This window comes from Lutjanus erythropterus, chromosome 12, assembly GCF_056507025.1.
Source record: "Lutjanus erythropterus isolate fLutEry1 chromosome 12, fLutEry1.hap2, whole genome shotgun sequence".
Lineage (NCBI taxonomy): Eukaryota > Metazoa > Chordata > Actinopteri > Lutjaniformes > Lutjanidae > Lutjanus > Lutjanus erythropterus.
The window spans coordinates 17,680,583-17,707,927 of record NC_139328.1 but is presented as its reverse complement, the minus strand read 5'-3'; the positions used below and the strand labels follow the sequence as shown (position 1 = coordinate 17,707,927).

The 27,345-nt window shown below is 37.5% G+C and overlaps 1 protein-coding gene across 2 annotated transcripts in view; it reads right to left on the bottom strand.

Annotated features, from left to right (window-relative positions):
* piezo2b (piezo-type mechanosensitive ion channel component 2b) overlaps positions 1 to 27,345 on the bottom strand; it is a 120,606-nt gene that overhangs the window by 40,337 nt on the left and 52,924 nt on the right. For both annotated transcript variants that reach the window (XM_084731678.1, XM_084731679.1), the window contains exons 9-23: positions 26,918 to 27,037; positions 25,245 to 25,280; positions 24,210 to 24,327; positions 22,088 to 22,269; positions 20,497 to 20,727; positions 19,488 to 19,608; positions 17,205 to 17,398; positions 16,076 to 16,224; positions 14,624 to 14,797; positions 10,035 to 10,336; positions 6,172 to 6,332; positions 2,925 to 3,101; positions 1,678 to 1,800; positions 350 to 550; positions 58 to 262 (exon numbers count right to left, since the gene is read on the bottom strand). In XM_084731678.1, coding sequence (XP_084587804.1) covers positions 58 to 262; positions 350 to 550; positions 1,678 to 1,800; positions 2,925 to 3,101; positions 6,172 to 6,332; positions 10,035 to 10,336; positions 14,624 to 14,797; positions 16,076 to 16,224; positions 17,205 to 17,398; positions 19,488 to 19,608; positions 20,497 to 20,727; positions 22,088 to 22,269; positions 24,210 to 24,327; positions 25,245 to 25,280; positions 26,918 to 27,037 — 2,494 coding nt within the window. The remainder of the gene's footprint in view (positions 1 to 57; positions 263 to 349; positions 551 to 1,677; positions 1,801 to 2,924; positions 3,102 to 6,171; positions 6,333 to 10,034; positions 10,337 to 14,623; positions 14,798 to 16,075; positions 16,225 to 17,204; positions 17,399 to 19,487; positions 19,609 to 20,496; positions 20,728 to 22,087; positions 22,270 to 24,209; positions 24,328 to 25,244; positions 25,281 to 26,917; positions 27,038 to 27,345) is intronic.

Below are 27,345 nucleotides of genomic sequence, written 5' to 3'. Positions count from 1 at the left end.
TTTCATAATTATGTGAACAATTCCAAAGTATAATCTGGCCAAGTTGATTATACAGACCTGTGCAGGCTGCAGGTGGGATCCCGATGCAGACAAAGTACTGGAATGTCAGCATGCAGGCCAGGAAGCAGCAGTACTTGGGCCAGATCTCAGCAATGGCTTTCCTCCTGCGTTTATACATGACCGCTATCAAGGCGAAGGCGTGAAGCATGGCATAGAAGTCCATACGCTGCCCGATTACATTGACCCCTAACAGCAGGCACGTCTGAAGTAAACACATGAGGAATATGCACATGAAGTGACGGAGATAAACAGTTTTCAGACATTTTTAGCTCTTTTCACTTGTCTCTACCTCCAGTCCGAACTTGTAGAAGAAGTAGTTGATGAAGTATTTGACAAAGCTGATGATGCCAATGTCCAGATGCTGCCGTGTGATATCATGGAAGATAATCCGGGCAGCAGGAGGTGACAGTTTGTTCCTCAGTCTGTAGTACTTCTGATGGCGGTAGATAGTCACCTCGAATGCTAACAGAGCGAGCATCAAGAGGTTGTTCTGCACAGAGAATATTTTTACATATTAATTCTTTTTGTTGAATCATGCAGACAGTTTAAATAAAACTAACTATTTTTAACTCATTCATTTCCTTTCATTTCTGTCAATTTTGTTAGGAACATTTGTCATGTTTTCTAATATTTTATACTCAAAAACTTAGTTTATGCAAACAGTAAATAAAGTTTATCTGCAACATTTTCACTGTATTAGCATAATATTGGACACCCTTACGGTTAAGAAAATACTCTTTCTGCTACTGAAATACTTTGACAGTGTGCACTACAGGACTTTGTATTTTTCTGAAGATTATGTGTGGGACTGTTTCATGGAGATGCGGACTGACTTCCTACAGTTATAATCCACCTGTAAAACAACATATTTCTATTTTTATACCAGACTGAGTTGCATCAACAAAGATAAACATAATATAAATAAGTAAATCCAGACATAAAATTGAGCAGAGCTTTGCTGCACCATTAAAAACTAATATCCATTTAGTAAATACACGTTTACTAAAACCCAACTTTACTAGAGTTTAATCAATATAAAGATGTGTGCTTACCAAAATCAAAATAAATAAATGACTGAAAAATAAACTAGAGTGCTGTTGCTAAAGCACCATGAATTGGCTTGTGTCTGAATGGTGCTACATGTATATAAATAAACTTGCCTTGCCTTGTTGGGGTCTACAGTATCAAGCATTAAAGAGGGGGGCAAAGCCATTAAGTTTTGACTGCTCTGTATTCCTTAACAAAACCTTACATTGTTTGGTGGCTAGCTAAGAAGTTAGTTAGCCTAGTTAGTCTACTCATGATGGCTCAGCAGAGAAACTAATTTGGATCACATCTGTAATGGAGTTTAAATTCAAAGTTAAACTATAATTTAATCAGGTTTAAAAATAAATCCTGCACAATCTAGCCACAGACATCGACCAAGCACAGATTAAACAAATGAGCCATAACATGTTAATAATTAAACTTTCTGATAGGTAGATTTTGTTTCCAGTCTTTCTGCAGAGCTTAACTAACTGCCGGCCAGCTTTGGCTTCAGAATTAAAAAATACAAGTACTTGCCAAAACTTTCTTTCATTTGTATCTGTTTAGTGAATAAATGTGTCCGCTCCTCACCCTGAGGTAGCCCAGCAGGTCATCGGACTTCCTGAGGCCCACCCAGTGTGCTGGTTCCACAGGTTCCTTATACAGCAGAGAGTCCTTCAGCTCAGTCTCCTGTTCCTTTGTGTAGTTTTGTGGCTGTGGACAGAAAATATGTTGTTGGCTCTGACAAAATGTAAACATGCTTTAGAGCTATTTACTTAATATAATATAAAATCATCTGAATCTGAATATTGTGTGTATATTCTGCATGTATGTGTTGTGAAATAAATACTGTATGTTGTTTGAAACAGGACTTAATTAATTAAGGACAGTACTGTAAAAGAGATAGATTGGATTACTTGATATGGGGATGTATGATGTACTTATCCTTAGTAAGTGTATTACCTACAGTAGATGCCGGTCAGCCCCAATTAGGAGAAGCAGCAGGAATTCCAGCATGGAAGCTAAGCAATGTACAGCTGCTGACAAGGTCAGCAATAAAAGCTATTTTATCTACTTAAAGAAGGTCCACCTATTTTAAAAAATCTATTCAGTTTTATTTCAGTTTAAGTGTATAATTAGAATATTTTGACCACTTTTCTTTTCCACGAGACAGCATTTGGTGGTGGGATACTGCCGTTCTTTAAGACATACCACTCTCTCCAAACCAACCAAAATCCATAGGCAAAATCAGTCATTTTACTGTGCAGAATACGGGAGCTGCTGGCCTGCTGCTGCCCCACTTTGTTTGTTTGTTTGTGTTATTATGTGATTTCAGTGAATCCAAACTATCCTTTTAAGGCACCAAAGTCACACAATAACACACACAAACAAACAAAGTGGGGCAGCGGCAGGCCAGCAACTCTAAGGATATACTGCAAGATAAAGTTACCGATTTTGCCAATGGAGTTTGGTTTGGAGAGAGAGCTATTTGGCTTGTATAATGGCAGTTTCCCATCAGAAAAGTCTGTCTGATGGCAAAGTAAAGCAATGAAAATATTCTAAATATAGTGCACACTTAAACTGATATTGATTTTTTAGCTGGACCTTTTTAAGTAGTTATACCTTTTTGTTGCCCACTCCATCAACAACAGTTAATTGCTTAGCTTTCTTGCCGGTGTTCCTCTCTGCTTCTCCAGAGTGTGAGCATGTCAACTGGCATTTACTGTAGGTAATACACTGAGTAATGATAAGTAACTCATACAGCCAAACCTCAAATAATCTGAACTATGATTTTAGGCAGAAAATAGGGTCAAAAAGCATGTTCTGACTATATTTACCATAGTGCAGTTCTTGGAGTACGAGGGCGGGTTTATAGACTTCAGCTGGTACAACATTTTGCATACGATGATGACACACGTCCACACAGTGCAAACACTGGAGGCCAGGGGCCGATACTGACTGTAGGGCAGTGCAAAGGCCCAGGATGCCAGGAACACATAGTTGAACAAAGACACCTAGAGAGGACACAATACAGGCGATGAGGACAAAAAAAAGCTCACATAACTCCTTTTTCCACTGACACCCTCATCCTTCTCCTACTAAAACTACTATAATCAATATTTTTTTCTGTACATGTTTACACAGCACTTTAAATAACATGCAGGCGAAAAAAAGTAAAGAATAATGTGAGGCAAATAAAAAAAAACAACAAAAAGCACACACATAAAACTTCAGATGAAGAACCATAAATAAAAGATTATTACGTTACATAAATCTAAGTCTATAAAAGTGAGTTTTAATATGAATCTAATAGACTGAGCCTGACGAGCTTATAAAGGATAAACCTCTCAGCCAGTTTTTTCCAAACTTAAAGAGCCCTGATGGCAAGAAAAATGTGGATTAAGGGATTTTTTTTCATCCAGAAACTATAACGGTTTTTACAGTTTGCCCTAGACTATCATCTGGCTAGTGTGCAGTGTTGTAGTTCTGTCCTCTCCTGGTTCATTTCAAATTGCTCCAAGTTGGCTCCATGTTGCAGGAGATCAATTTATTTTATGCAGCGTCTGAGCAACAAAATCAACAAATAAAATGTGCATGACGATTATGATCGTTAGAGCTTTTCCCAATTGTTTAAACACATTTATTGAGAGTATAGCTCAATTTCTCAAAACTCTACACACAAAACTGACTTTGTCAAAACTCCACAAATCTCCACAAATTTTGTCTTCACAAGGATATATAGAATTGTCTAGAATTTTTTTTCTCATTTTTAACTGTGAAGTTCAGGGGACAGCTCACCCCGAAATCACTGTAGTCCTTCTCTTCTTCTCAATACAACTGACAGTCAGCTAGTGGTGCTCAAAACACCAAAAAAAATACTCAAGATAATCCACAGACCTTGTTGTGAGCAGTTTCATGTAGGAGCCACTTTATTTCTGCAGTAGAATCTATTGGAACTACTTTCTGCCTGCTTGAAAATGCTCACAGCAAGGTCTGTGAATTGTCATGAGTCATGATTTCTAGAGACAGACACTAGTTTTCAGTTTTTTATGTTTTTGAGTGTGTGTGTGTGTGTGTGTGTGTGTGTGTGTGTGTGTTTTGGGCAGAAAAAGCTGAGTGCCATTTAGTCCCATTATCCTAGAGAGAGGACATACATCTCTACAACCAATCTCTACAAAACTCTGCAAATCTAGATAGATAAATAGCACAACAGGAAGGAGAAAAATATATATCTTTGATTTTGGGAAGAACTGTCCCTTTAAAATTTATACCACAACATTTTTAGAGGTCACAAATGTTACTGAATATATTTTGGCAAACTCACAGTGCAGAAATATAACAGCTCTGTACCTCAGAGTTGCAGAATACTTACTGGTAGCAGATAGTCTCATGACAGTTGTTTATGTACAAACAAGTAAATGACCTCAGGATGCTGCTGTCATTCATTTTACATGTTGAGCCTGAACACAGCCTACTAGAAGCTTTGATAGTTTTCAGAGCTTCTAGTCTGTTTTACGTTGTGCCAGGGCAGCATGTGGCACAACTATGTGAACACAATCTGGAGCTTGATTTCTTGGATAAAATCCACTTTGCAGAGTCAGGCTTTCTGGCACGACTTCTCTGACTGAGAAAAATGAAAAGCTCTCCTAAAGGGTCGAGCTCCAGCAACAGCTTTTAGTTTAAGAACAAGTTTATTCTCAGACCAGAATAAAATTGACTGTGAACGTCTTACTATCATTGAAAATACCTTTCATCTACTGTTCAAACATCAGTCTACTGTCTACTGTAGCATGTGCAAGATAAAAGCAACATGCAGATGAAACCAGCAGATACTAATATACAAGCAGAAATGCTATATATTACACAATAATGACATTTATCTGTTTTAGTGAGTTTGCATTTCCAAAGTATATTTATCAATTGTATTGAAGTGAAAATTATACATACAGTATACTGCTGTGTCAAGTGCTCATTTTCATAACATGAAAGAACTATAAAATTATATTAGTGTACATTCACAGATATAAAGCAGACGATATATAAGCATAATGATTGTATTTGGGACTGGAACAGTATCAAAAATAAACAAATTCAAAACATAAAGAGAAAACTTTAAAATAAAGAAAAATAATTATATAAAATAAAAAATAAGATAAACAAACAGATAAATAAACATATGCTTTAAAAAAAAAATAAAATTATTTGTGTATAAGTGTACTAAATTAAAGACTTTAGAGGATTTAGAGTAAAAGGTGCAGAGCCATAGATAAAGGCTATAACGCACATGTAAGGTGAGGAAATATTAAAACATGTTTTTAATTCTGTATTTAGGCTGCATAGTCTTATAATAGGGGAATGTAAGAATTACATTAGGCCTTTAACAGCATAAAGGAATAAATAAAAGTTAAAAAGTTAAACAAAATCATTTCCATATAATTTTTTGTCAAAGCCACAGAGAGCCACTGGAGAGGAGCAAAAAGAGCTGCAATCACTTCTGGAGACACAGGTTGCAGACAATTGGGTGAGTTTGTTTGTGTTATAGTGCGACTTTGATGAATCTGAAATGACCTTTTAAAACAATAAAGTCACAAAATAACACAAACAAACTAACAGATTGAGGCAACAGCAGACCAGCAATGCCTGTGTTCTGTGAGGTAAAATTAATGTTTTTGCCAAAGGAGTCTGGTTTCTCTGGAGAGTTATATAAGACAAATATCGCTCTCTCAACCAGACTCCACTGGAAAAAACAGTAATTTTACCTCACAGAATAAGGGAGCTGCTCTTCAACCACTGCCATTTGTGTTATTGTGTGACTTTTTTTTAATTCTAACTAAACATTTAAAACACCAAATGTCACACAATGACACAAACTGCTGCCTATCTTAACTATCCCTTTAAGAGAAAAGAGCATTTAGCTCCCTCTTTGCAGTATCTTCACGACAGGAACATCTGGATTCTGGAAGTCTGGCTGTTGTAAAGCCGACCAGTCAAATCACTCAGTCAAGCTCAGACAGAATTCAGTAAGCGGACATGACTACCTGTTGTTGCACTGATGCTGTCTGATTGTACCTCAGCCTTTCATACCTCTCTGACAGAGACCAGGACAATGTAGCAGGACACGATCTTGATGATGTGGATCTCCAGCAGCCACCAGATGAACAGCTGCAGTTTGTGGAAATACTCCAGGAACTTGAGGAAGAGCACAGTCAGACGGTCGACCACCAGGTGCCATTTATTCTTCAGATCTGAAGAAGACGAGATAAAAACCAGATACACTTTAATGGAAAAACAACAAGACTGAGGAGGTGCAAATGGAAAGTGTTTCCTGGATTCACCTCTTAATTACAGCAGCATGTCCTCTGTTTAAACACTATTATCCCTCCGCTAGCACTTTGCTTACGTGTCTTCTAATACACCGACTCAAGCTGGAACAGACTGATAATATCATTGTCTTCTTACTCTTCAGGAATAAATCTGGTGATAGTCTATGTTTCTCTTATTGTCAACAAACCACACAAAAACACAAAGTGCGTATTGTACATTGAGCCAAAGTCTATATTGATGATTAACATAGCTGTGTATTAATGAACTGTTAAGTCCTGGTTTTGTCTTTTGTACACCAATAATCCTAAAACTAAATATGGAGCTTCATCCCAGATCAAACACTGAAACACTGAAGAGCCTTGAATATTGTTTTCTGTGATTGTTTAAAGTATTTGTTTTTGTTTCTTGTTTTTTTTTTTAATTTTGTTTCTTGATTTTTCTTCTCTTTTCTGTAATGTTGCAAATGAAGCTGCTGTGACACAAGAAAAATCTCAGGATTATTCTGATAATCAATTAGATTTTATTTCAATATATATATACCAAGCTACATTTAAAGGTCGTCAGAAAACACAAATCATGAGTCAAAACAATTGGGTGATGAATTAATTAGTCCATCAAAAGAAAAGAAGGCATTTTTAACTAAAAGTGGCAAATTTCATCTTCTCACAGGTGATTTTTACTGATTTGTCTTCTATTCTAGGAAGCTGTTGTAGTATTGGTTGGATAAACTAAGACATTTGAAAATGTCACCTTAGGTTTCAGGAATTAATATTTGCTGACATTTTTGAGGCCAAACCATTAAAGCAACATTATGCAACTATTCTACCTTAAAATAACAGCTTCAAAATAATTTTGAAATCATTTTGATGTCACACTGACTTGTCATAGAGTGAATGGTGCCTCTGTCATCCCAGTTGCTGAGGAGCAACTTTATGAATTTTGTGATACGCTGGTAATGAGAAAGTCTTAATTATTTCTTATAAAGTCTCTAATTGGTATTTAAGTATTATATCTAATGATATGTCTGACAGAATATGATTCATTTCCCACCTGCACTGCTTTCATTTTCCATACAGTTCTGTTGAACAGCTCGTCTCTTTGAGTGTTCACGGCACAGAAGAGAAGGCATCTGTGACTAGAGGCTGTATAGATCTGTATTAATCAGCCTAGAATTTGACTTAACACCTGCTCATGGCTAGACGTAAGATTTATACCCAGTCTTAGCGAGAAGAAGGCTTATGCCTAGATGGTACAACCAGTGTAACTATTAGGTTGGACTTGCCAAGTTAAGATCGACTTAACTTAAGACGAGTCATAAGTCCTGTTGGTGCAACCAACCCCTGATGGACAGCAAAGTAAACTGGGAGTAAACCGGGAGGAGGACATTTTCAGGCCTGGGTTGGGGGTGGATGCTGACAGGGAGCAGCAGAACAAGATTTGCATGAGGGGATAACAATAACCATGACCAGCGGCCTCAGCAGACATCATGCCAGAGGCTGAAGACTGAACAGGATGTCAACAGGGGGAGCTAAGAAGAGAAAAAGAGAGCGACCGAGCAGGAGGCCACTGGACAATAGTAAATCTAACATTTAGTTGCTGGAAAGAGCTTCATGAAATAAAAGAATGAAAGACAGGCGGTGAGCTGGGCTTCTTGCTGTTGGACTGGTAAGTAATATGAGCTGGCTCGCTATCTCTTGTGTTGCAAAGTTGTTGACTCTGTAGTTTTTGATGCAAGTCTACAGCAGATCAAATTTACAACAACAGTGTGTAAATGAATTGCACTCTGAAAGTGGAGGCGTTAAATTGCATAAAATACTAAATCTTACATAATGTTGCTTTAACCAAGAAGTAATCTGTAGTTTATTGGATGATGGAAGTAATCATAAGCTCCAGCCCTACAAGTCATCTCATAGGAGGTATGTATGTGGAAATCAAACTAGCCATTAGAATAATTATTTATTAAGTGTGTTAAAGCGACATGTATGACAATCTGGATTTTAGTGAGAAAAAAGGAGATTTCAGTAACTATATCATTTTAATCCCAAGCGTATTTGGGGTCAATGTAACTATTACATGTATTCTGAAACTATAAAAGGTTTATTTATGTTTTTTTCTTCCATATGCAGTGTGCCAAGATGTTGGAAACATGCCTGAAATCTGCATTAATAAACAAACTCCAAACTGTTGCTTTAATTACCTCAGAATTAAGACTTAATACTTGGTTTTATATTCTCACAAAGCATATAAAAACTCCAGTCGTGGTGTGGTGGTGGGTGAATGTTTCTACACAAGCCATATTATCTGAGGTTTTAATAGAGGTTTCATTGTTTGGATAAGAAACTCTCAGAGAACATATAGCGCATATAGCTTGCGGCGCATTATAAACGAAGAGGCCCTGCAGGGTTGTTTTAACACCCATTTTATTTTCTGTGTATATAAACAACATTTTAATTTAAGAGCAGTGTGAGTGTCTGTGTAAATATGCTAATGGTGCAGGGTTAGTTGTCCATAGTAGGACGATGTAATGGCTGAAAGTAAGCACTTGAGCTACGTGCTGTGTCAGAACAGAGAGCTGGAGGTAAATCTTACTGAACCCAAAAATCTGCAATACAACAGATTTTTACTGCTTTGCTTGAGATGATTAATGTGTGGCTGCTGGGAGTGCAGGCAGCAGATACTTGGGCAGCAGCAGACTGAGCTTCTCTCAGAGAGCTCTGGCTTTTAAAGATTGTATGCAACATATGTCTTCTGAGCAGACTGGAGAGCTGCAGGCTGAGAGAGATCTGAAAGAAAAGGTCTCCACACTCATGACTGAAAGTCCTCTGCAGCCGCCACAGAACAGCACGAGTCTCAGCTGTAAACACAGTGAGACGAGCAAACGTGGCCAGAAGTTTGGGAAGCTTTAATATGCTTTGGAGAAAAACAACAGTCTGAGCATCACACACAAACGCTCACAAGAGAAGTTTTTAAATAAAACTCTGAAAAATGTGCTCAGACACACGGCCTGTATCCTCAGGAACCTCAGGCTGGAGTTACTGTGGTGAGAATCAAGTCAAGTTCAGTCCCTGGTGTAAATCAAGTCAGTCAAGTCGTTGTTCAGGTCAAGCAAGTCACATGAAATTCTTATGATCATGACAGTTATCATGATCAATTAAGTTCCAGACAGATGAACTTAAAGTAAAGTTTTGTTTTGTTTTTAAGTGTGTAGGCAAAAAAAAAACCGGTAGTCATAAAGTTCTCAAAAAAAAAAAAAAAAAGGTGCGAAAGGACCTATTTGGAGCCAGCGCCTGGTTTGTCTGTTCTGGGCTAATGTAGAAACATGTTGATGCAACACCTCCTTGGAAGATGACCTGCACCTTCTCTAGATATAAAGGGCTCATAAAAAGATAATGAAAACAAAATATTTTTTATTTTCATGTGATTTCATGTAAATGAAAACATACTTATGAATATTATATTCCATCATCTGCCATATTTTAGCAATAAATTCCTGTAACTTAATTAACTTAATTCCTGTAAATTAACTAACCTAACCTTTAATTCTTGATGAAAATGATAGTCAGTTGCAGCCCTGATGTGATTCTCTGTATGCTCTTGTTGAAGTTTGTGGACCTGCTCAGTACCTGAGCTCTGCTCTGTGCTCGGCTCTTGCTCCGTCCCCGTCCTCGTCCCCGCACTGCAGTGGTGGCTGTCCTCAGTGCTGGACTGCCGCGGGTCGGAGAAGCTCCTGGGCTTCTCGCCAGTCATGTCCGTGTCATCCATCACCACCACCAGGGCCTCCTCCTTCTCCTTCTCGTCCGATCGCCACTCCCCTTGCTCTTCCCGCTCCTCCTGCAGCTCCGGCTGCTCTCTGGACAGCGTTGCCTCCACTGAGCTGGCACTGAGCATGGTGAGGTCTGCCAGGCTGCCATCCTGGTGCACCAGTCTGAAGACAAGTGAGAAGTTGTTACACACAAACACACAAGTATCCAGACACACACACACATCTGCATTTATATACTTATGAGGACCTTTATGATTTGAGGATTTATTTTTTTTTTTAACTGCCTTTATGTTATTTTTAGGGGTATTTTTGGGGCAATTTTATCAAATTAATACTTGACAAAAATCTTTCCACACAGGTCTATTTAGTAGTTTTTCTGAAGCCTTTGATCATATCACACAATGTTCCTCAGTAGAAGGAGTTGCCAGTTGTCATGTCAAATAGTGAGGCCAAACAAAACCAAGACAAAGTTGAGCTAAAGTAAAAATAATAAAGTAAATTTAAAACACTAAGCCAGATATGCAAAACATAGTAGAAATAAGATAGAACAATAAAAGACATAACAATAAGAACAAGAAAAAACATATATAATAAATATAAATAAATATAAATAAAAACAAAGAATAAAAACAAAACATCATCTTGTTAATATAAATAAATATGAAAGAATGAAAATAAAAAGACAACATCACATAAAATCAAGTCTATGTTCATGTTTGTGTTTGTTAAGAGGGAATTAGTACAACTACTGTTTGGTATAAACGGTTAATTCCTTGGTGCAAGTGTTGACTGAAATATATTGTCAGACAGTGTTTCTATATTATGTCAGTAGTTTTATGTTTCACTGATGTAGTAGTTTGTGTTGGTTGACTCTTTCTCCTGCTGCCTGTTGTCATTTTTTTTTCATCCCCATGAGACATTTCCCGGACAGAGACTCCTCTACATAAACCACAGGCCACATGGGACTGCGCCCAGTAATGAATGAAATAAAATTACAACTGGTGAAATGACTGGTGTTGACCAGCTTCTAACTTCAGGATTATTTCCTAAAATTTCAAGAGCTTTTTATTGTTTGTTTTTGCTTATTTAAAGCATCTATAAACGTCTAACCCTGCCTTGCTTTTTTTTTTCAGTATTTAAATTTTTCACAAGTCTTTCTAAAAACATTTTCCAACATGACCTGACATTGGTTTCTGCATGATGACGTCAGCACCGTAAACTATGCCACTGACTTTTTGTTAACAGATGAAAACCTGAAAAACAAAGCAGATGATGAGGACTCAGTATTTATGCGGTGAAAATTCCACACGTTTAAGGGTTTTCTTTACATTCCTATCTTTTCTGAAGGCATTATGTCCTCATAAGTATATAAATACAACACACACTCATACACATGGCCCAGGTGATTCTCAAAAGGTTCCAATGCAAATGTCTGGATTCATCAGGCATTGTATCTGATAAGCAGTGCACATTCCTTCTGCATTACTTGAAACAATCTGTGTTGTTTTGTTTTGCTTTTCTTTGTTTTTTTTTCTGAGGGATTTTCTTCTTGCAGCAGATAAATGGCAGCAGCTGAAGGGAGGCATTAACCCTTTAAATTCTTCTCAGGCAATAGGGCGAGGTCAAAGGTCAGGTTTGACTTGCATGAACCGGCCGCATATCAAGGCAAGCATTTCGTTATCCAGGGGTCACACTTACTTGCTCTTCTGAGTGGGAATTTTTTGCTTGATGCTGCTCAGAACAATAAAGTTACAACAGAAGTCAAGATGAACAGTGAGGAGAGAAACCAACAAAGGCAAGCTGAAACTGACACTTGATTTTAAAATGTCCACATAGTTTTATTAAAATGCATGAAATCTGGCCAAAAGGCTCCTGTGGTTTGGGGTAGGCGAGCTTTTTCAGGAAGGGGGTAATTTTTCTGAGGTTCAGTGCAGAGAAGGGGGGTGTGGATCATTGGCAAGATACTGGAAAGGAAGAACAGTTCTTTCAGATTCAAACATGCTTGTTTGACAGTTAGTGAAACCATTGCAGAGAAGTATAAACCCCATTTACAGACAAGTTTGGAGGCAAAAAACGTAAATAAAAACAGAATGCAATGATTTTCTAGAAACCTTTTCAACCTACATTCACTTGGACACAGTACAAAGACAAGATATTTCATGTTCAAACTGAACTTTACTGTTTCTATAAACACTCATTCTGGATTTGATGCCTGCAACATTTTCCACTGTGATACATCACCACTATTTTTTTTTTTAGCAACACTCAGTAAGCATTTGGGAACTGAGGACAACAATTACTGAAGCTTTGAAAGTGAAATTCTTCCCTGTTCTTCCTTGATATATGACCTCAGGTGCTCAAGAGTGTGGGGATTCTGTTGCTGTATTTTTTGCCTCTCAATGAACCACACATTTTCAATAGGAGGTAAGTCTGGACTGCAGGCAGGTCAGTCTAGGACCTTAACTCTTCCACTAAGAAGCCACACTGTTGGACCACAGGCAGAATGTGTCTTGGGATTGTTAAGCTCATCAGGTTGAACATTAAACATCTTGTCCTTGTACTGTATTCAGTTGAAAACAAGTCTGAACACATTTGCAAATCACTGCATTCTGTTTTTATTTGTTTTACACAACATCCCAACTTTGTTGGAATTGGGGTAAGTAGACTGGTTGTATTGGGGAAAGAGGGAGGTTAATATAGATCCAGAAAGATAACAGAGATCCCAAAAAGAGAAGGCTACAGGCAAAATAACAAAATCCAAAACCCAAAAACAAACATCATTCATGTCGGTAAAATACATAAACTCCAGGAGTGAAATGATTCAGAAGATCATCAATGTATCATCATTGGCAAAAATGGTAAAAGGGACAAGTCAGTGTCAAGAGGAAAGGACATATTGCAACAGGAGGAGGAAGGTGAGACTCAGAGGTGAAATGGGATGGTGGTGGATGCCACAGAAAGCGAGCAGATACCCACCTATTCGCGATCAGATAGACACGCCCATTGACTTTAGCGTGGCTGTGTGAGAAGGGTGGCAGAGGAGAGATGGCAGCAGGTCACACAGAGAGAAGCAGAGCAGAGACGAGCTGAGCAAGCAGCAGCGAAACGATGGAAAACCCACAACAACACAACAATAAAGTCACACACGCCACAGCACAGACTGTGAAAATGTTAATGTTATGTAACATTTAACACACGGTGACAGATGGGTGATGAGAACAGCGGTTAGAATGGGTGTTCAATAAGGTGTGACTATCCAGAACAGTGTGAGATGAAGACACCTCGTGTTCAACTGAGGTGGTCGGGTGTAACATGGATAATTTTTCTTTTTTCACACAAACAAGTAACTACAGCAGAGGCTTGCATTAGAGTTAGTTATTAATTTGGCCTATAATGGAGACAAAATTTTCCTGGGAAAATTCATGTCCTGTGGCAGACAAATTGCACAGTGAAAGTGAGGGTTACAGAGAATCAATGTAATGTCAGGCGTCATAGTCATTACACTGTGCAATGATCACTTTCTTCATAATAAGTTAAAGCAAAAAAAGTCATCTATTTCCACTTTAACACTGACTCAAATGTTGACACATGAGAGGAACAAATTGGATCTAATTGTGTTGATATAATTATATATTATTATTCTATTGTGCTGATGCCCAAATTAATGATTGCAAGCAAGTTATAATTAAAGTTAAAAAAAGATACTGAACTTTTGATTTTACAGAGTCTGGGCTGATATATTGCATAACAGTGGAACACAATTCAGTGAACTGAACATTGCAGTTTGATTATTTTATATGTGATTTTGCATAGATTGGTCATATTGTGAAATATATTTTTGTGTTATGTTCTTCTTAATCCCATAATCTTATTAATAAGATTATGTAGATGCAGGGTTTTTCTGCAGTGTTTTGAAGAAATAAAGAGAAAAGACACAGTTGTAAGGACATAAATTGACACCAGTTACTGTAACCAGCATGAGTGTCTTGAAATACAGACACACTAAAGGATAAATACTGTCTGGACTGATGCTCATACACAGCTTCGTGTTATTAAAGGTCTCAAGAAAGAATATTATTATTTCTTAAATGTGAAAGATTTCATTTTGAAACAGGATATTGGGGTTAGACATCACAGTGGACAGTGAGAGATCAATTTTAAGTGCAAACTAATAGCTTACTAGTTAAGTGAGAAAGAGAAAAATGATAAGAATGACAGGAATGTTAAAAATTTGATGTGTTTATTGATCAGACTTTTTAGACTTCTCAGAATTTTAAAACCAAAGACTGCAAACTAAGAATAAAGCGACCAGAATGAAATCTGGCATCTCCCTTTCTTACTTTTGTTCAAAATTTGCAGTTTGTTTGTATTTCAGTTGTAAAAGTTAAATAATAAGTAAATTTCTAAGTAATGGTTTGGACACAAGAAAACAAAGAGAACGTGTCTCACCTGTAGATCGTGCTCTCCTCTTTGGCCACTACAGCCTGGAGGTCGGTGAGCTCGAGGAAGCGCTCGTGGAAGTAGTGCAGGTGGAGAATACACACCAACAAGAAGGAAGTAGGAATAAAAATCCTTGCGAACAACTTGGAGACATAAAACCGCTCCAGGCCGAGGTCGTTCAAGCTGCACACAGGGAAAAATGAGAGGAAACAGAAAAAAATATTATAATATATAATATAATATTAAAAAAATACTTCAGTTTTTTTTTAAGTATCTGAATGAGGAAGCTCTCAGGTGTGAATATAAGTACCCGTTTCAGTGAACAGAAGACTGAAGAAGTAAGACTAATGGAAAACTTCAACCATAATATATGTACATTACCTGATATTTAATTGGCCACATTATGCTTTATGTTCTTTTTTATGTTATACGGCTTTTTATGTATGTAAAAGCTCTGCAAAGTTACAAAACCCCAAGTTCACGCCAAAGGGACTCTTTCTTACAGAAAACAATGCTTCTAAACTGCTTGAAACGCCTCGTCTGCGATCAAGATTTTTCTTCCATTACTCAGTTAGACAGTTGAGTTCTTAATCCTGGATAATATATATGAATAAACAATCAATCAAACTTTACACATATACACATACACACACAAAGCAAAGCCTTTGTAATGGCAAAGACTAAAACAAGAACAGCACTCATTAAAAAACAGGAATAACAACAGTGTGCTCTTTAGAAAATAACAACATAATCAGTGCAGAGCTGAAACTATGATCAGTGATCATTAATTTGGCAACTCATCATATGATTGCACTTACATCATGTAGGTCTGATGAAAACCCTCCCAGCATGCACTGGGGCAAGTCTCATTTTGTGTGTGTTGTATTGTATCAATCCATGTATATCTATCTGTACTCAAATCTGGGCTCAAATGACCAAACCCCAACATAATATCATATTCAAATGTCCTATTGCCTGTTTCCTTTGATCTTTTAGCAACCAAAAAAAAATCAGATTATGTATTTCTTTTTTAAGGGTTCTTATTTTATTCTGTTGTGTATTTAATCATACTCAAGTGCTATATTTAACTTTCTATTGTGAAACTTAAATTGTTTAAAGCAACAGATGAAAACAGTTTCACAATAACCTGCACGCTTCAATCTAAAATCACAAAATTTTCATCATACCTTTAACAAACCTGCTCTTCTGCAGGTTTGGGCTTAAGGACTTGTTGCTGCAAACAGAGTTTAAACCAGCCTCAAAGAACTGAAAAATTCAGACATCTGTCCTCATCACAAATCAAATCCAGGGGCAAGTTAAGAAAATACAAAAATGGATGGTTTGATAACTAAACTGTGTCAAAGTTTAAAATCCAACTGTCCTTGTTAGCAGTCTGGGCAGTGAGAGCAGCAGTGAGTCAGTAAGCTGCTGCTCAGACGTGTGGTGCTCAGTGGAGCTCACCTCTTCTCCTCCATCCCCGTCATGTTGTACCAGATTCTCGGCGAGCTGTCAAACTGGAAGGTGTAGACCAGGGTGAGGACCAACATGGTGTACATCACCACCGACATCCAGAAGTACTTCAGGATCCTTCGCCACCACTCAAAGTGCACCTAGATGAGAATAACTGTGATCATTGTGTGTCGGGGGTGATGAATTCTCTGACATTAACAGCTGTAATGAATTAAATACGGTGCACAGAGGACGTCTGGATTTAGGGCGACTGCTTAGTTTTATTGTGGAGGGGGTTATAAAACAGTCAAGAATACACTGTGGATTATGAGCCTGCTGTACACAAACTTTATGACATACTAAAATTGTCAGCACCTTCTGTCTTTGGGAAATTGAATTTGGAAACTTTACAGCGTCTTACCCATAAGCTAATTTTAAAATACACACATGCAGCACCACTGTATGTGTGCCCTGTTTTGCCTTTTCAGCAAAATAAATCTTTGGTCTAAGGTTTCTGCAAATTACAGACAACTGTAATTAAATTTCTTTTATGTAGTCAGGATGTTCCATGGATATTAAATAGATTTGACTGATTTTATATAAATGTGTATTGCAGACCTATACAATTACTTTTTTAGAAGAGCCAGATTTGACAAAAGTAAAATGCCAAGGGCCAGGATATTTACAGTTCATACAGCTGACCTGTATAGTTTGGAATTTAAATATGTAAAACAAGGCACCTTTTTATTGTTTCTGATCTTCATTCGTGTTCACAGTTGGAAAGGAATCATTATGAACACACATAAAGGAAAAAACATGCACCTTTGTCCAAAATCCCCTCTGCTTAATCAGCCTGAGTTAAAACTCTTTAAAATAATATGAGTCTCTGTGCTTACCAACATAACCAGTGAATGGACTACTTAGCTACTAATAAAATGATCTTCTAATAAACAAGGTAAATACCCATAAACTTAGAATATTAGCAGATTATTTATATAAAATCACAAGGATTAAGGATTTAGATTTCCAGTGATTTCTTATTCCAGTGTTTAATTAGTGTGGCTAAAACGTGAAATAAAGTAGTGTACACAACGGAAAAATGTACACAGCACTTACAGTCATGATCAGTGTGTTTTGGTACCTGATAGAGCGCCACACAGGAGAGGAACATCATCATGTAGATGATTTTGTACATGACGATTTTTCCCTCGAAGCTGACGAAGAAGAACATGCCGCCACAGATGTAGATCCAGTATTTAACCAGCAGAGCCATGACCATGTTGCCCAGAACCTGCATGAGGTCCTGCTCCTCTCCCTCCTCAGACTCCTCTTCCTCTATATAAAACACAGCAGCCAATCAGAAAACTCTGCACTGACTTAGAACTAGGACACAAAATACATATACACAACATATATACTACATTATAAAAAAAAAGTTGTGCACGTACAGTTGGAAGCTGAAGGCTTTTTACAAAGATTTTTCCTAAAAAATCAAACCAAGATGAACAAATTACTTAAAATTTAATTTTAAACAGAACCCCTCCCCCTCTCTCAGAGACACTATGATGTCATAGTAAATGGTGTGCAATATCTATGTTTTTTGTATTAATTTGAATGACCAGGATAACTTATATCTATAGTTAACAACAATTTGCAACAATTTGAGAATGTTTTACACTACAGCAGACAGCAAACTTGAAAACCAACATACTTCCAACTGGGAAATTTGGACTTTCTAGTCCAAACTGAACGCACCACAGTGCATGAGACCTGCAGTGAGACGAAAACCAAATCTATCTGCCTGTTTCTCTCTGTAACAGAGACGCCAGTCTGCAGCGTAAGCCAAATATAAGCACACTCTCTCTCTGCGGCGAGTCTGCATCACACTTTTTTTAAATTAGCTGACGTGTGCTAAGTGTTGTTAAGTGTTGTTAAGTGAATGACAAAGACTTTATCTGAAGCATTTCACAAGGACATTCAACCTAGCGTTGAACTGGCAATCTTTGGAGTCTCTGAAAGTTTCTGCTTGGATGAATGACTTGATGTTATTCCTCAAGTTAGAAAAGATTAAATACTCAATTAGAGGGTCAACCCAAAAATTCCATACTACATGGGATCCTTTGGTACTTTATTTCAAAAGACTTAAGACTCTCCTGCAAAACAAGGCAGGATCTGTATTCTTTATTGTTCATGAATGGCCCTCTCCAGGGACCACTTACGAAGCTCTCAATATGCCAGAGTGTAGTTATAAGAGTTGTGGGTAAATTTTCCTATATACTAGAAGATCCACAGTTTTGATTTATTCATATTTCTACATATTTATTTGTATTATGTTGTCTGTGAAGTGTTTTATTGAAAAAAATAAAATGTTTTTTGTCAATTGCTGGTAAGAAATGCCCTTTCTCTCAAATAAATATATGTTAAAAAAAAAAAAAGGAGTGAACGACACTTAAGTTCACTTTCATTAGTTACAAACTGATCTGTTCACGTGAGCACAGTCATGCACAACACTGGATGGGAATATAGTTACATTATCTGAAATTTTATTATTCTATTAAAGTTTGTATAAGACTTCATGTTAACCTATCTTATTTGGCATTTACAAGCAGAGTAAACATTTAATAGATGTTTACAACACACAAGGACATTTTTAAGTGTTTATTAATGTACATCACTTGTCTATAGCTTCTCTTAAGAAGAAATTTCATATTATCAGTATAATTACCCATTTATAGACCAGCTGCTACTAATGGGCGAGTTATAGTTGTTGACAAATACACAAAACTAAATAAAACAAACTAAAACTAAATAAAACTGCATTTTAGTTTGTTATAAACCATATTAAATATTTGCATACTGCTTGTAGTAGTTAAACAGGGCAGAATAAGAAAATAAAGATGGTGCACAGTGGACATAAGTTTGACTGGATATTCTTGCTGTATTATTGTACTGATGTTTTGCTGTTTCCTGTTGCAATGCATGGCTTGTGCTCTGTCTTGAAAAGGTTTGTGGGGTCTTTGTGGCATCTTGTTGTCTTTTGTCTGTAAATTTTAACCATAAAAACATCCCACCAAAGAACTACAGCTGAAAATCGGCCAGCTGGCTAACACAGGCACAACTACAGAAATGCTGATAAACAAATGAAATCAAATCAAATCCAAACAAGGGGAAGAACCTCAAAACTACTGAACCTGAAACTACTAAAATAAATTTAAAATCAGGTGGTTGCACACCAGAGCTGTACATTACAGCTGTGTATTAGGGCTAGTTGTCAGCTGAAAAAGCAAGTCATGAAAAATGTGTTTAAAGACAGGATTTAAAAGCAGAAACAATGTCTCCAGGTTGAATACTAAATAAAAGTTATGTTGCAGTATCCTACAGTAATCCTAATATAACATAAATAAAATAAGAGTCCAGTGCTTACCCTTCTTCTTCTGATCCTCCACATGAACGCCTGAGAGATCAGCGTTGTCCTCCTTTTGTTTTTCCTGTCTCTCTGTGAGTGTCTGCCTCAGCAGCAGCCAGAAGCTCAGCAGACACAGGACCTACACACAATAAATAAAATGACAAGAAAAGATGAACTCAATAAACAGTTCAGGAGTCACAACAACATGGGGAAAGATATATATATATATATATATATAAATCAGAATTTAGTTTCGAAGCGTAAAGTCATTGCCTGAACTTTCAGGCATGCACTGCATTCATCTGGCATTTCAAATAAACGTTAAAAATACAGTTTAACTCAGGTGTGAAGAATATGAAAAAGTCTGCAGTGGCCTACTGATATATAACACCTCATTCTAGACACAATTAGGTCAGGCTCAGTAACAGCCAACATGAAAGTCTTTGAGCTCGTCCAAAAGTTGTCAAAACACCACAAACCTGACCTTCTCCTGCAGGAGTGCATTGTCTGACTGTCTTCTCTTATTTAGGTAATTGACTATTAGACAAACACAGTTTGACAATGTTTAGTGTCAGAATCTAAAAAATATATTCTGTTAGCTGCATGCAGAACACATCTGAAATTCTTGCACATATTAAATCACATTTGTGTTTTTGGATCACAGGCTATAATTAGGGCTCTATGAATTGTCTTTTTTTCAAATTTGAAGCTTTGATTCAGGTTTTCAAATGAAACATCAAATGTCTATAATATTTTCTGATGTCATCACGGCAAAAGAATTTAAATCTTCCAACAAAATCCTTAGTTTGAATTATGTGATTCACCGGATTCAATCACATAATTGTTTTTATTAGAAAGAAAAAACATATTGTCACTTCTGTAAAGTTATTCTATTAGTCCATTTTCAATAAATTTAAACTTTCGGACTTGACAATTCTCTGAACTCATTGGAAATGTCTGGAAACAAGTTGGAAACAATGTTATGGAGCCACCACTGGAATATGTTTACTATACATAACTCACAAACCTTGGATGAAAGTGAGTGGAACGGGTTGTCCTTCTTGACAGAGAGTCCGTCGATTGGATCCAGGCTGTCAAAACTCCAAATGTACTGCAGAACTATCAACAGGTTGCCATAGGCCACCATGAAGGGAGAAGACAGCATGGCGTAACGCCTCCGGTCCCTCACCATCCATAGCATACAAGACCAGATGAGGAAGACAAATGTCAGCCAGCTGACGTATGTGATGCTCCATGCCTGTAGACAACACATAACATGAAAATTATTGATGAATACAGTTAAGTTTTACGCAGTTGTTTGGGTTTCTATGAATGGACAGAGGAGAAAGTGGTTTTAAAACAAATGTAATGACTAACTTCAATAGATATCTCTGATTACATAAATATCCTTGATATACCAAAAATAGCGACGCCTGCGAGCTAGTTCAGGCAGTCAACTCGAGCTGCACCACCAATCACATGTGACATGCCTCACTCTTCGTAGTACATACCAAACACACCCTTCCAATGTGGTGATCTATTTAAACTGTTAAAGCTTCCCATCTCTCCCTCTGCCTGTTAATGTACTGTTGCCTCGCACTAGTGTCACTGCCTGTTCTTTTAGCTCCACCACCACCCCAGCATCAACCTGCAGGAGATCAAGATTCTTCCTCATCACTCCCTAATATCTCTATGCAAACATAATTTGTGGGGAGTGATGAGGTCAGAGCTTAGATGCCAAACTCTATGTTTTGCTACTAAACATTCTAAAACGTGACTTGTCTGACTGAACTGTAATTTCTTCACAATCTATTTATAATTTGAGTTCATTTCAATTTTTTTTATACTAAAATTCCTACACATTGGGGTGCCTGGGTAGCTCAGTTGGTAGAGCGCATGCCCCATGTATGGAGGCTGTGAGTCCTCTGCAGCAGCCATGGGTCAGAATCCCACCTTGCTGCGTGTCATTCCCCTACTCTCTCTCCCCATTTCCTGTCATATCTTCTGCTGTCTTGTCCTTTAAAGGCAAAAAAAAAGTGCCCCAAAAATCACACGTTGCACCTTAAACTGAGAACAGATGCTCTTCTTTGGAAATATCACTGCCAATCCTGTAGAAGCTGCCCTGTACAACCACAGTTTCCGCCTGCTGGTCAGCCAGTGGTTCCACTGGAGCAGAGATGGCAGATCAGTGCTTTGTTCAAGGGTATTTTAAACGAAGTTGATCGAGGAGGCAGAAGTGTTTGTCATGTACTAACCACACCAGTGTATTTCCAGCAAGTCTGTGGGTTTGAACTGGTGACTTTCTGGTTAAAATGCTCCACTCATGTCATGTCGAATCAAACTGTAAAAATAAGCCGAAGGCTGGAAAACAACAGTCACATCTTGGTTTTAAGAAGTATAATGTGTTTTGGGGATTTTTTTTTTTGTCAATTACACTCACACTAACGCAGCCAGTTCTACTTAAGGAGAGTCATTTTTATGGTTTATGGTCAATTTTAAATTCACAACTAAAAGTGATTTTGGATGTTTTCCTTCTTAACATCCAAATGCATGACTCAAATGCATCTTAAGCCAGCTTCTGTAACTCTGTAACACCATCTGCGGGCTGCATTACTCACCATCATTGCTATAAGAGCACAGATGTAGCTCTGTTTCATGATGAAGTGGAAGATTTTGACCATCGTACTGACTCCTCTTTTCTTCATCCCGTCCTTGCTTTCCTCAGACTTCTCCTCTCCTCCCTCCAAGGCCGAATCCTCCAGGGGCAAACACACCTCATACACACACTCATCCTTCTTCTCTGCATGGACACAAAAACACAAATCACTGTTACTGATAATTACAGTAGTCTGTGCCATTACTGAGTTAAGTACAGAACTACAGTGATTTGGTATTGAGCTTCCATAAAGTTGAGTATAAGCATGACTAGGGGTGTCATGATTTACTGGTGTTGCCAATAACTGTGACATTTAAAAAATGAAATACTGATATTTTGTTAATATTACACTCATGATTGGGCAAATAACAAACATGTTAGGATGATATAGGAAAAAGACTTGGGCTACATTTGATGAAAAAACATAGGAGAGAATTCTTCACAACAACGGACTACAATACAAAATACTTCATAGATGAAATGTGTCTAATTAAAGACAGTTTATGTTGGAAAAGTGAAACAGAACATGAACCCATTTTTAGATTTTGTACAAATGTGACCTGCCTACATTGCCTAGGTTGTGTCTTCTTGAGGACAGAACTGTGGTACCACAGCTAAGTAAATCTGCATTCAGAGTTCTAACAAGTGGCTTCACAACTTGTGCTCTGATGATTCTTAGATGTTGGAAAGAGCCCCAAACTCCCACACTGAATACGTGGATGGAACAATCATGGAGATAGTTGCATGTGAAAAGAAGCTGAGGAGACTGAACTGCAAAAACGATATGGTTAAAGGACAGCTTTAGTGGATATATGTGTGGCCTGACCTTGACAAGAATTTGAGGGTTTAATACAGTATTATGTGATTATGGTCATGTATTAATGCCCACTACATTATTATAATGAAATAATGACCTTTCCTATATCAATGACTGTTTGGTTACCTGCCTGGTTTTTACTCATTTTATTTTATGACATTTTATTTTTGTTTTGTTTTGCTTTGCTTTTCCTGTTTAATATTACTGATAAAACCTAATAAAACTTCAAATTCTAAAAAAAAAACTCACAAATGATAATATTGTGTGAATGATCCAGTGCTCTTAAACACACTGTATGCTATTCAATTGTTTTCATTACTTTTAAAACTTAAATGAATTTGAAACCTCTCCACAAGAGGAAAGGCAATCACTGAAGTCAGTAGGATTCATCCTCTGCACACCCTGAATACCAATACAAAATTTCATGGCAATTCATCCTGTAGTTCTTTGGATTTTCAGTCTGGCCTGAACTGGTTGACTGACAGACCAACAGCCACTAGTGTAGGCTGAAAGCTTGTTGTCTTCTAAGCACAAAGCAAAATTGCTCAAGTGAGTTCTCAGATTTTACGAGGTTCCTTCAGAGTCTCAGAAGATGTTGAACAGCTGTATTCATGGGCTGTCGAGTACCCCCTGTGACTAGTAAACTGACTGTAAAATCAGTGAGGTGCCCCTTTAAGATAATTATGTGACATCGGTTCCGACAAACTGCAAAAGTAAAAGTACAAAGAAACAGTCAAGACAGAAAGTTTTGTGCAATCAAAACAAAGAAAATGTCTGAGTCTAAGGCAAATAAATTCAATGATAGGACAGTTTATGGACAGTTTATAAATCTTCAAAATGTTCATTTTGTTTCTTTATAGTGTAAATTGTGTTACTATTATTATTACTATCAAGTTTAATGTCACCCTTCCAGAAACTAGGAAAAAGCAGCCAAAATTTTAGTTTTTTGTTTGTCTCATAGTTTGTCTCAGCCTACAAAAAAACATTTAGCCCTATGAGGTAATCTTAAAAATGCAATTAACCATAATATGCTTTACAAGATATCCACATGGCAGCAGTGCTCGTTTAAAATGTAACTAGACACAAAAGCAGCATAAACTGGCTTTGTTAATGTCACCACCATCTGTAACCTGTTTTTTTTTTTTTCAGTTTTATAGTAATTTAGTTTAGCATTAATTCTGCAGTAGTCCTACTCCATCTTCACGTTATTCAGTTTGTTCTTTTAAAGAAAAGTTAGAGAGAAGATGGTAGAGGGTAAACAGCTCACCTGTACCATCACTGGGCTGGTCCATTTTGTACTGGGGGGTGGAGTACAGGTCCAAACAGACGGGTCCATTCTCAGTTGTGACGAAGTCAAAAGACGTCCCATTTGAGATGGGCACAGCCTGGAGATCATCATAAATTACAAATACATTTCTGCAATTCAGGAAAGGATTTAATGTGGTATCATATGACTGTACAGCCTTCTGCCCCACAAAGGCAAACAGGAGTAACTTAACTGATTTTATCTGATTAAATGATTTGCAGCTGGATATGATGGTTTTTCACCAGAAAAAAATATATTACACGTGGGTTTTTCTTAGTTTCAGGTAGTCTGTTTACCACTTAGTTACCACACTTTGGCTTCGTAGGGCAGAAAAGGGAGCTTTTCTACTTTTCACACTGCACATTCTTTACTTTGATTCTTTAATTTAACACTGCACAACCTGTGTTATGGCCCAGAGCTAACAAGTATTAGTATAATAAACAGAGCATTTTTTCTGAGGTGAATGCAATAAGAGTCTCGTGCAAGCTCTGTTTTTGTTTTTTGGCTTTCAACTGAGAACTGTGGATGTGGTTTCTTAGTCAGGATCCAGAGTGGCAATAGGTTATTATTTGCACACTGAAGTGGGAGAAAAATGTCACTACTGCAAATCCTGGTAAAATACGAAAAATTCAATTCAAACATCTTCAAATAGTCAAAGACAAAGTCATAGACAAAAATGCTTACTGTGGTCGGTTTTTAAATGGAAAAAGGCTCACCAGCATCACTGGATATGTTTCCTTCAGCTTTACTGTGTTACATTTTAAGGCTTTATGATTACAGCTTGACCACTAAACAGGTCTAGTGCAGTATTAATAGAATATATGGTCTGACAGGCTAAATACGAAAAAGAGATAAACTTGAACTTGGTTTAAGTTTAACTCTGTTCTATGAGGGTGCAGTGTGAAAAGCACTTTGCAGAGATTAATTTTCTTGCATTAAGACTAAAAGGGATGATGCCGGGTAAGATACACAGATTTAATCCAGAGCGGCCCCCACCTCAGTTGTACTGATGCCATCCTGGGTGGAGAGCAGCTTGGAGGAGAAAAGAGCATACAAGGCAAGGTGTGTTATCGATGAGCTGCTGAAGTCAAAGGCCTCCTTGTTCTTTATAGTCGCTGATAAGCAGGAACAAAGTCGAGCAGCACTACTCTGTAAAACGAGCCCATCACTCATCTGTGTCTGCACGCCCTAAAAGCTTTTTAAACCTCAGGAGGTGGCCGGTGGAGACAGACTACGGACCTTGATATGGGAACAAGGTCAGAATATGTGTGTGTGTGTGTATTTTCAGCTGAAATCTTTCCAGGTATGAGACTATAATGAAGGTGAAAGCTTGGCTAAAACAAGAAGTAAGCTTGTGAAAACAATCAACAGCTACAGCTTGAGTTTATTATTTAACAAAAAGTCAGTTTAAGTCTGTTTATTTTTTTATTATTACTGAACTAAAACACTACAAGATTTTTCCAGTCACCTTTATTATTACTTGAAAGCTAAACTTAATCAGGCAGTTCCTGGACAACATTAGCTATCAGAAATGTGTTGTGTGGGTTTGTTGAAAGAAGATGAGCATTTCAGAAGTTAAGGAAATATATTCTAAACTGACATGACATTTTCAACAATATATGGATTTTACACATTTTTCCCATATGCTAGAAAACACAGTTTCTTTTAAAGTTCAGTTCATCACCTTTTATACTATTTTACAGGCCATGGAAGCCTGATAAGCGAGACAGAGCAGGGACCCCCTATTAAATATATTGCATTATTAAAAAAAAAAAATTATTAAACAATAGTTTGGTGACCCCCCTCCAGTAACTTGGAGGACGCCCCAGAGATCATAGGCCCTCTGTTGAAGACCAATGATCTAGACTGTTTTGAAGTGAGTTGTCAAGTTTTGGAGATATAGGTTAGAGCTCAGCTGAGGAGAATGTCACTAAAGTAGAAACAGTCAGGTTTTTCAACAGTCACATTTTCAAATGGTATTATTGTTAATCCTGCTGTCACAAAGACAACACCTGTACACAACATCAGATCATTGTTCTTCAGAGCTTAGCTCCATGGAGAAATGATCGACACAACTTTGGAAATAAGAGAAAAGAAAGAAGCAAAGATAAACTAAAAGCCTTTGTAATGATGTGCATTGCTTAGCCGTTATTGTTTAGCCATTACAGTGTGCAATGAACATGTACTTCATAATAATAAATTAAAGCAGAAAAAAGCTGTCACAAGCTCGACCCTCTAGATGCATGCTTCGTCCTGCTCCATGATACGGTTGCCAGGTGTAATTTGGTAGAGGAAAATAGTTCCTACATTAAACTGTTCAAAAGAAGGTCTGTGGATTATCCTGAGGAACCTGGTCATGATTTATGGAAAGAGTTTCTCAAAAGTATTTTGGCACTTTGAGTACCACAAGCTGAGTGCCATCTAGTTCCATTATGTTCAAGGAAGTCATACACCTCTACGGCTGATGTCTCCAAACCTTGGCAACTCACACCACATCTGTAAATAGCACTAAAGATAAGAGGAAAAATAGGCATTTTGGGGTGAACTGTCCCTTTAAACATGCATTCATGTTTTTTACAATGTACAAATATTATACAATGGTATGCTAACCAAAGGATCATTACTTTATAAACGCATTGTTAGTCATGTGTGATTTAACACTGACATACGTTTTTCTCGTCTGTGCCCTGACGTGACTCCCACCACAGCTGCCTCTTCCTGTTGGCTGAGTTATTTGTTCTGTTTCCGACCAGATCTTCCTCCTCGCACATATCTCCGTCCTTGTCATCCTGTAAAAACATAGATAGTTCATTAGGGTAAGGGTTACTTTGAAGTCAGTCCACTAGTGTGCAACAGAGAAGGTACTCTGAAGAATCACAGTTTCAATCAGCTCCCGCTGAACACTGATTTTAAGTGTAGTACAATCTGAGGAGGAGCTGGATGACCTTTAAAAAGGAAATTATGTAGTTTTATTGCAAGTTAGCAGCATTTCCTTCCATTGATTTTATTCACAACAAACAGAGAAGCATCTGGGCAGGTCCAGGTGACTCAGATACCAGAAAACACTGAAGACACTACACAAAAAGTATTTCACCCG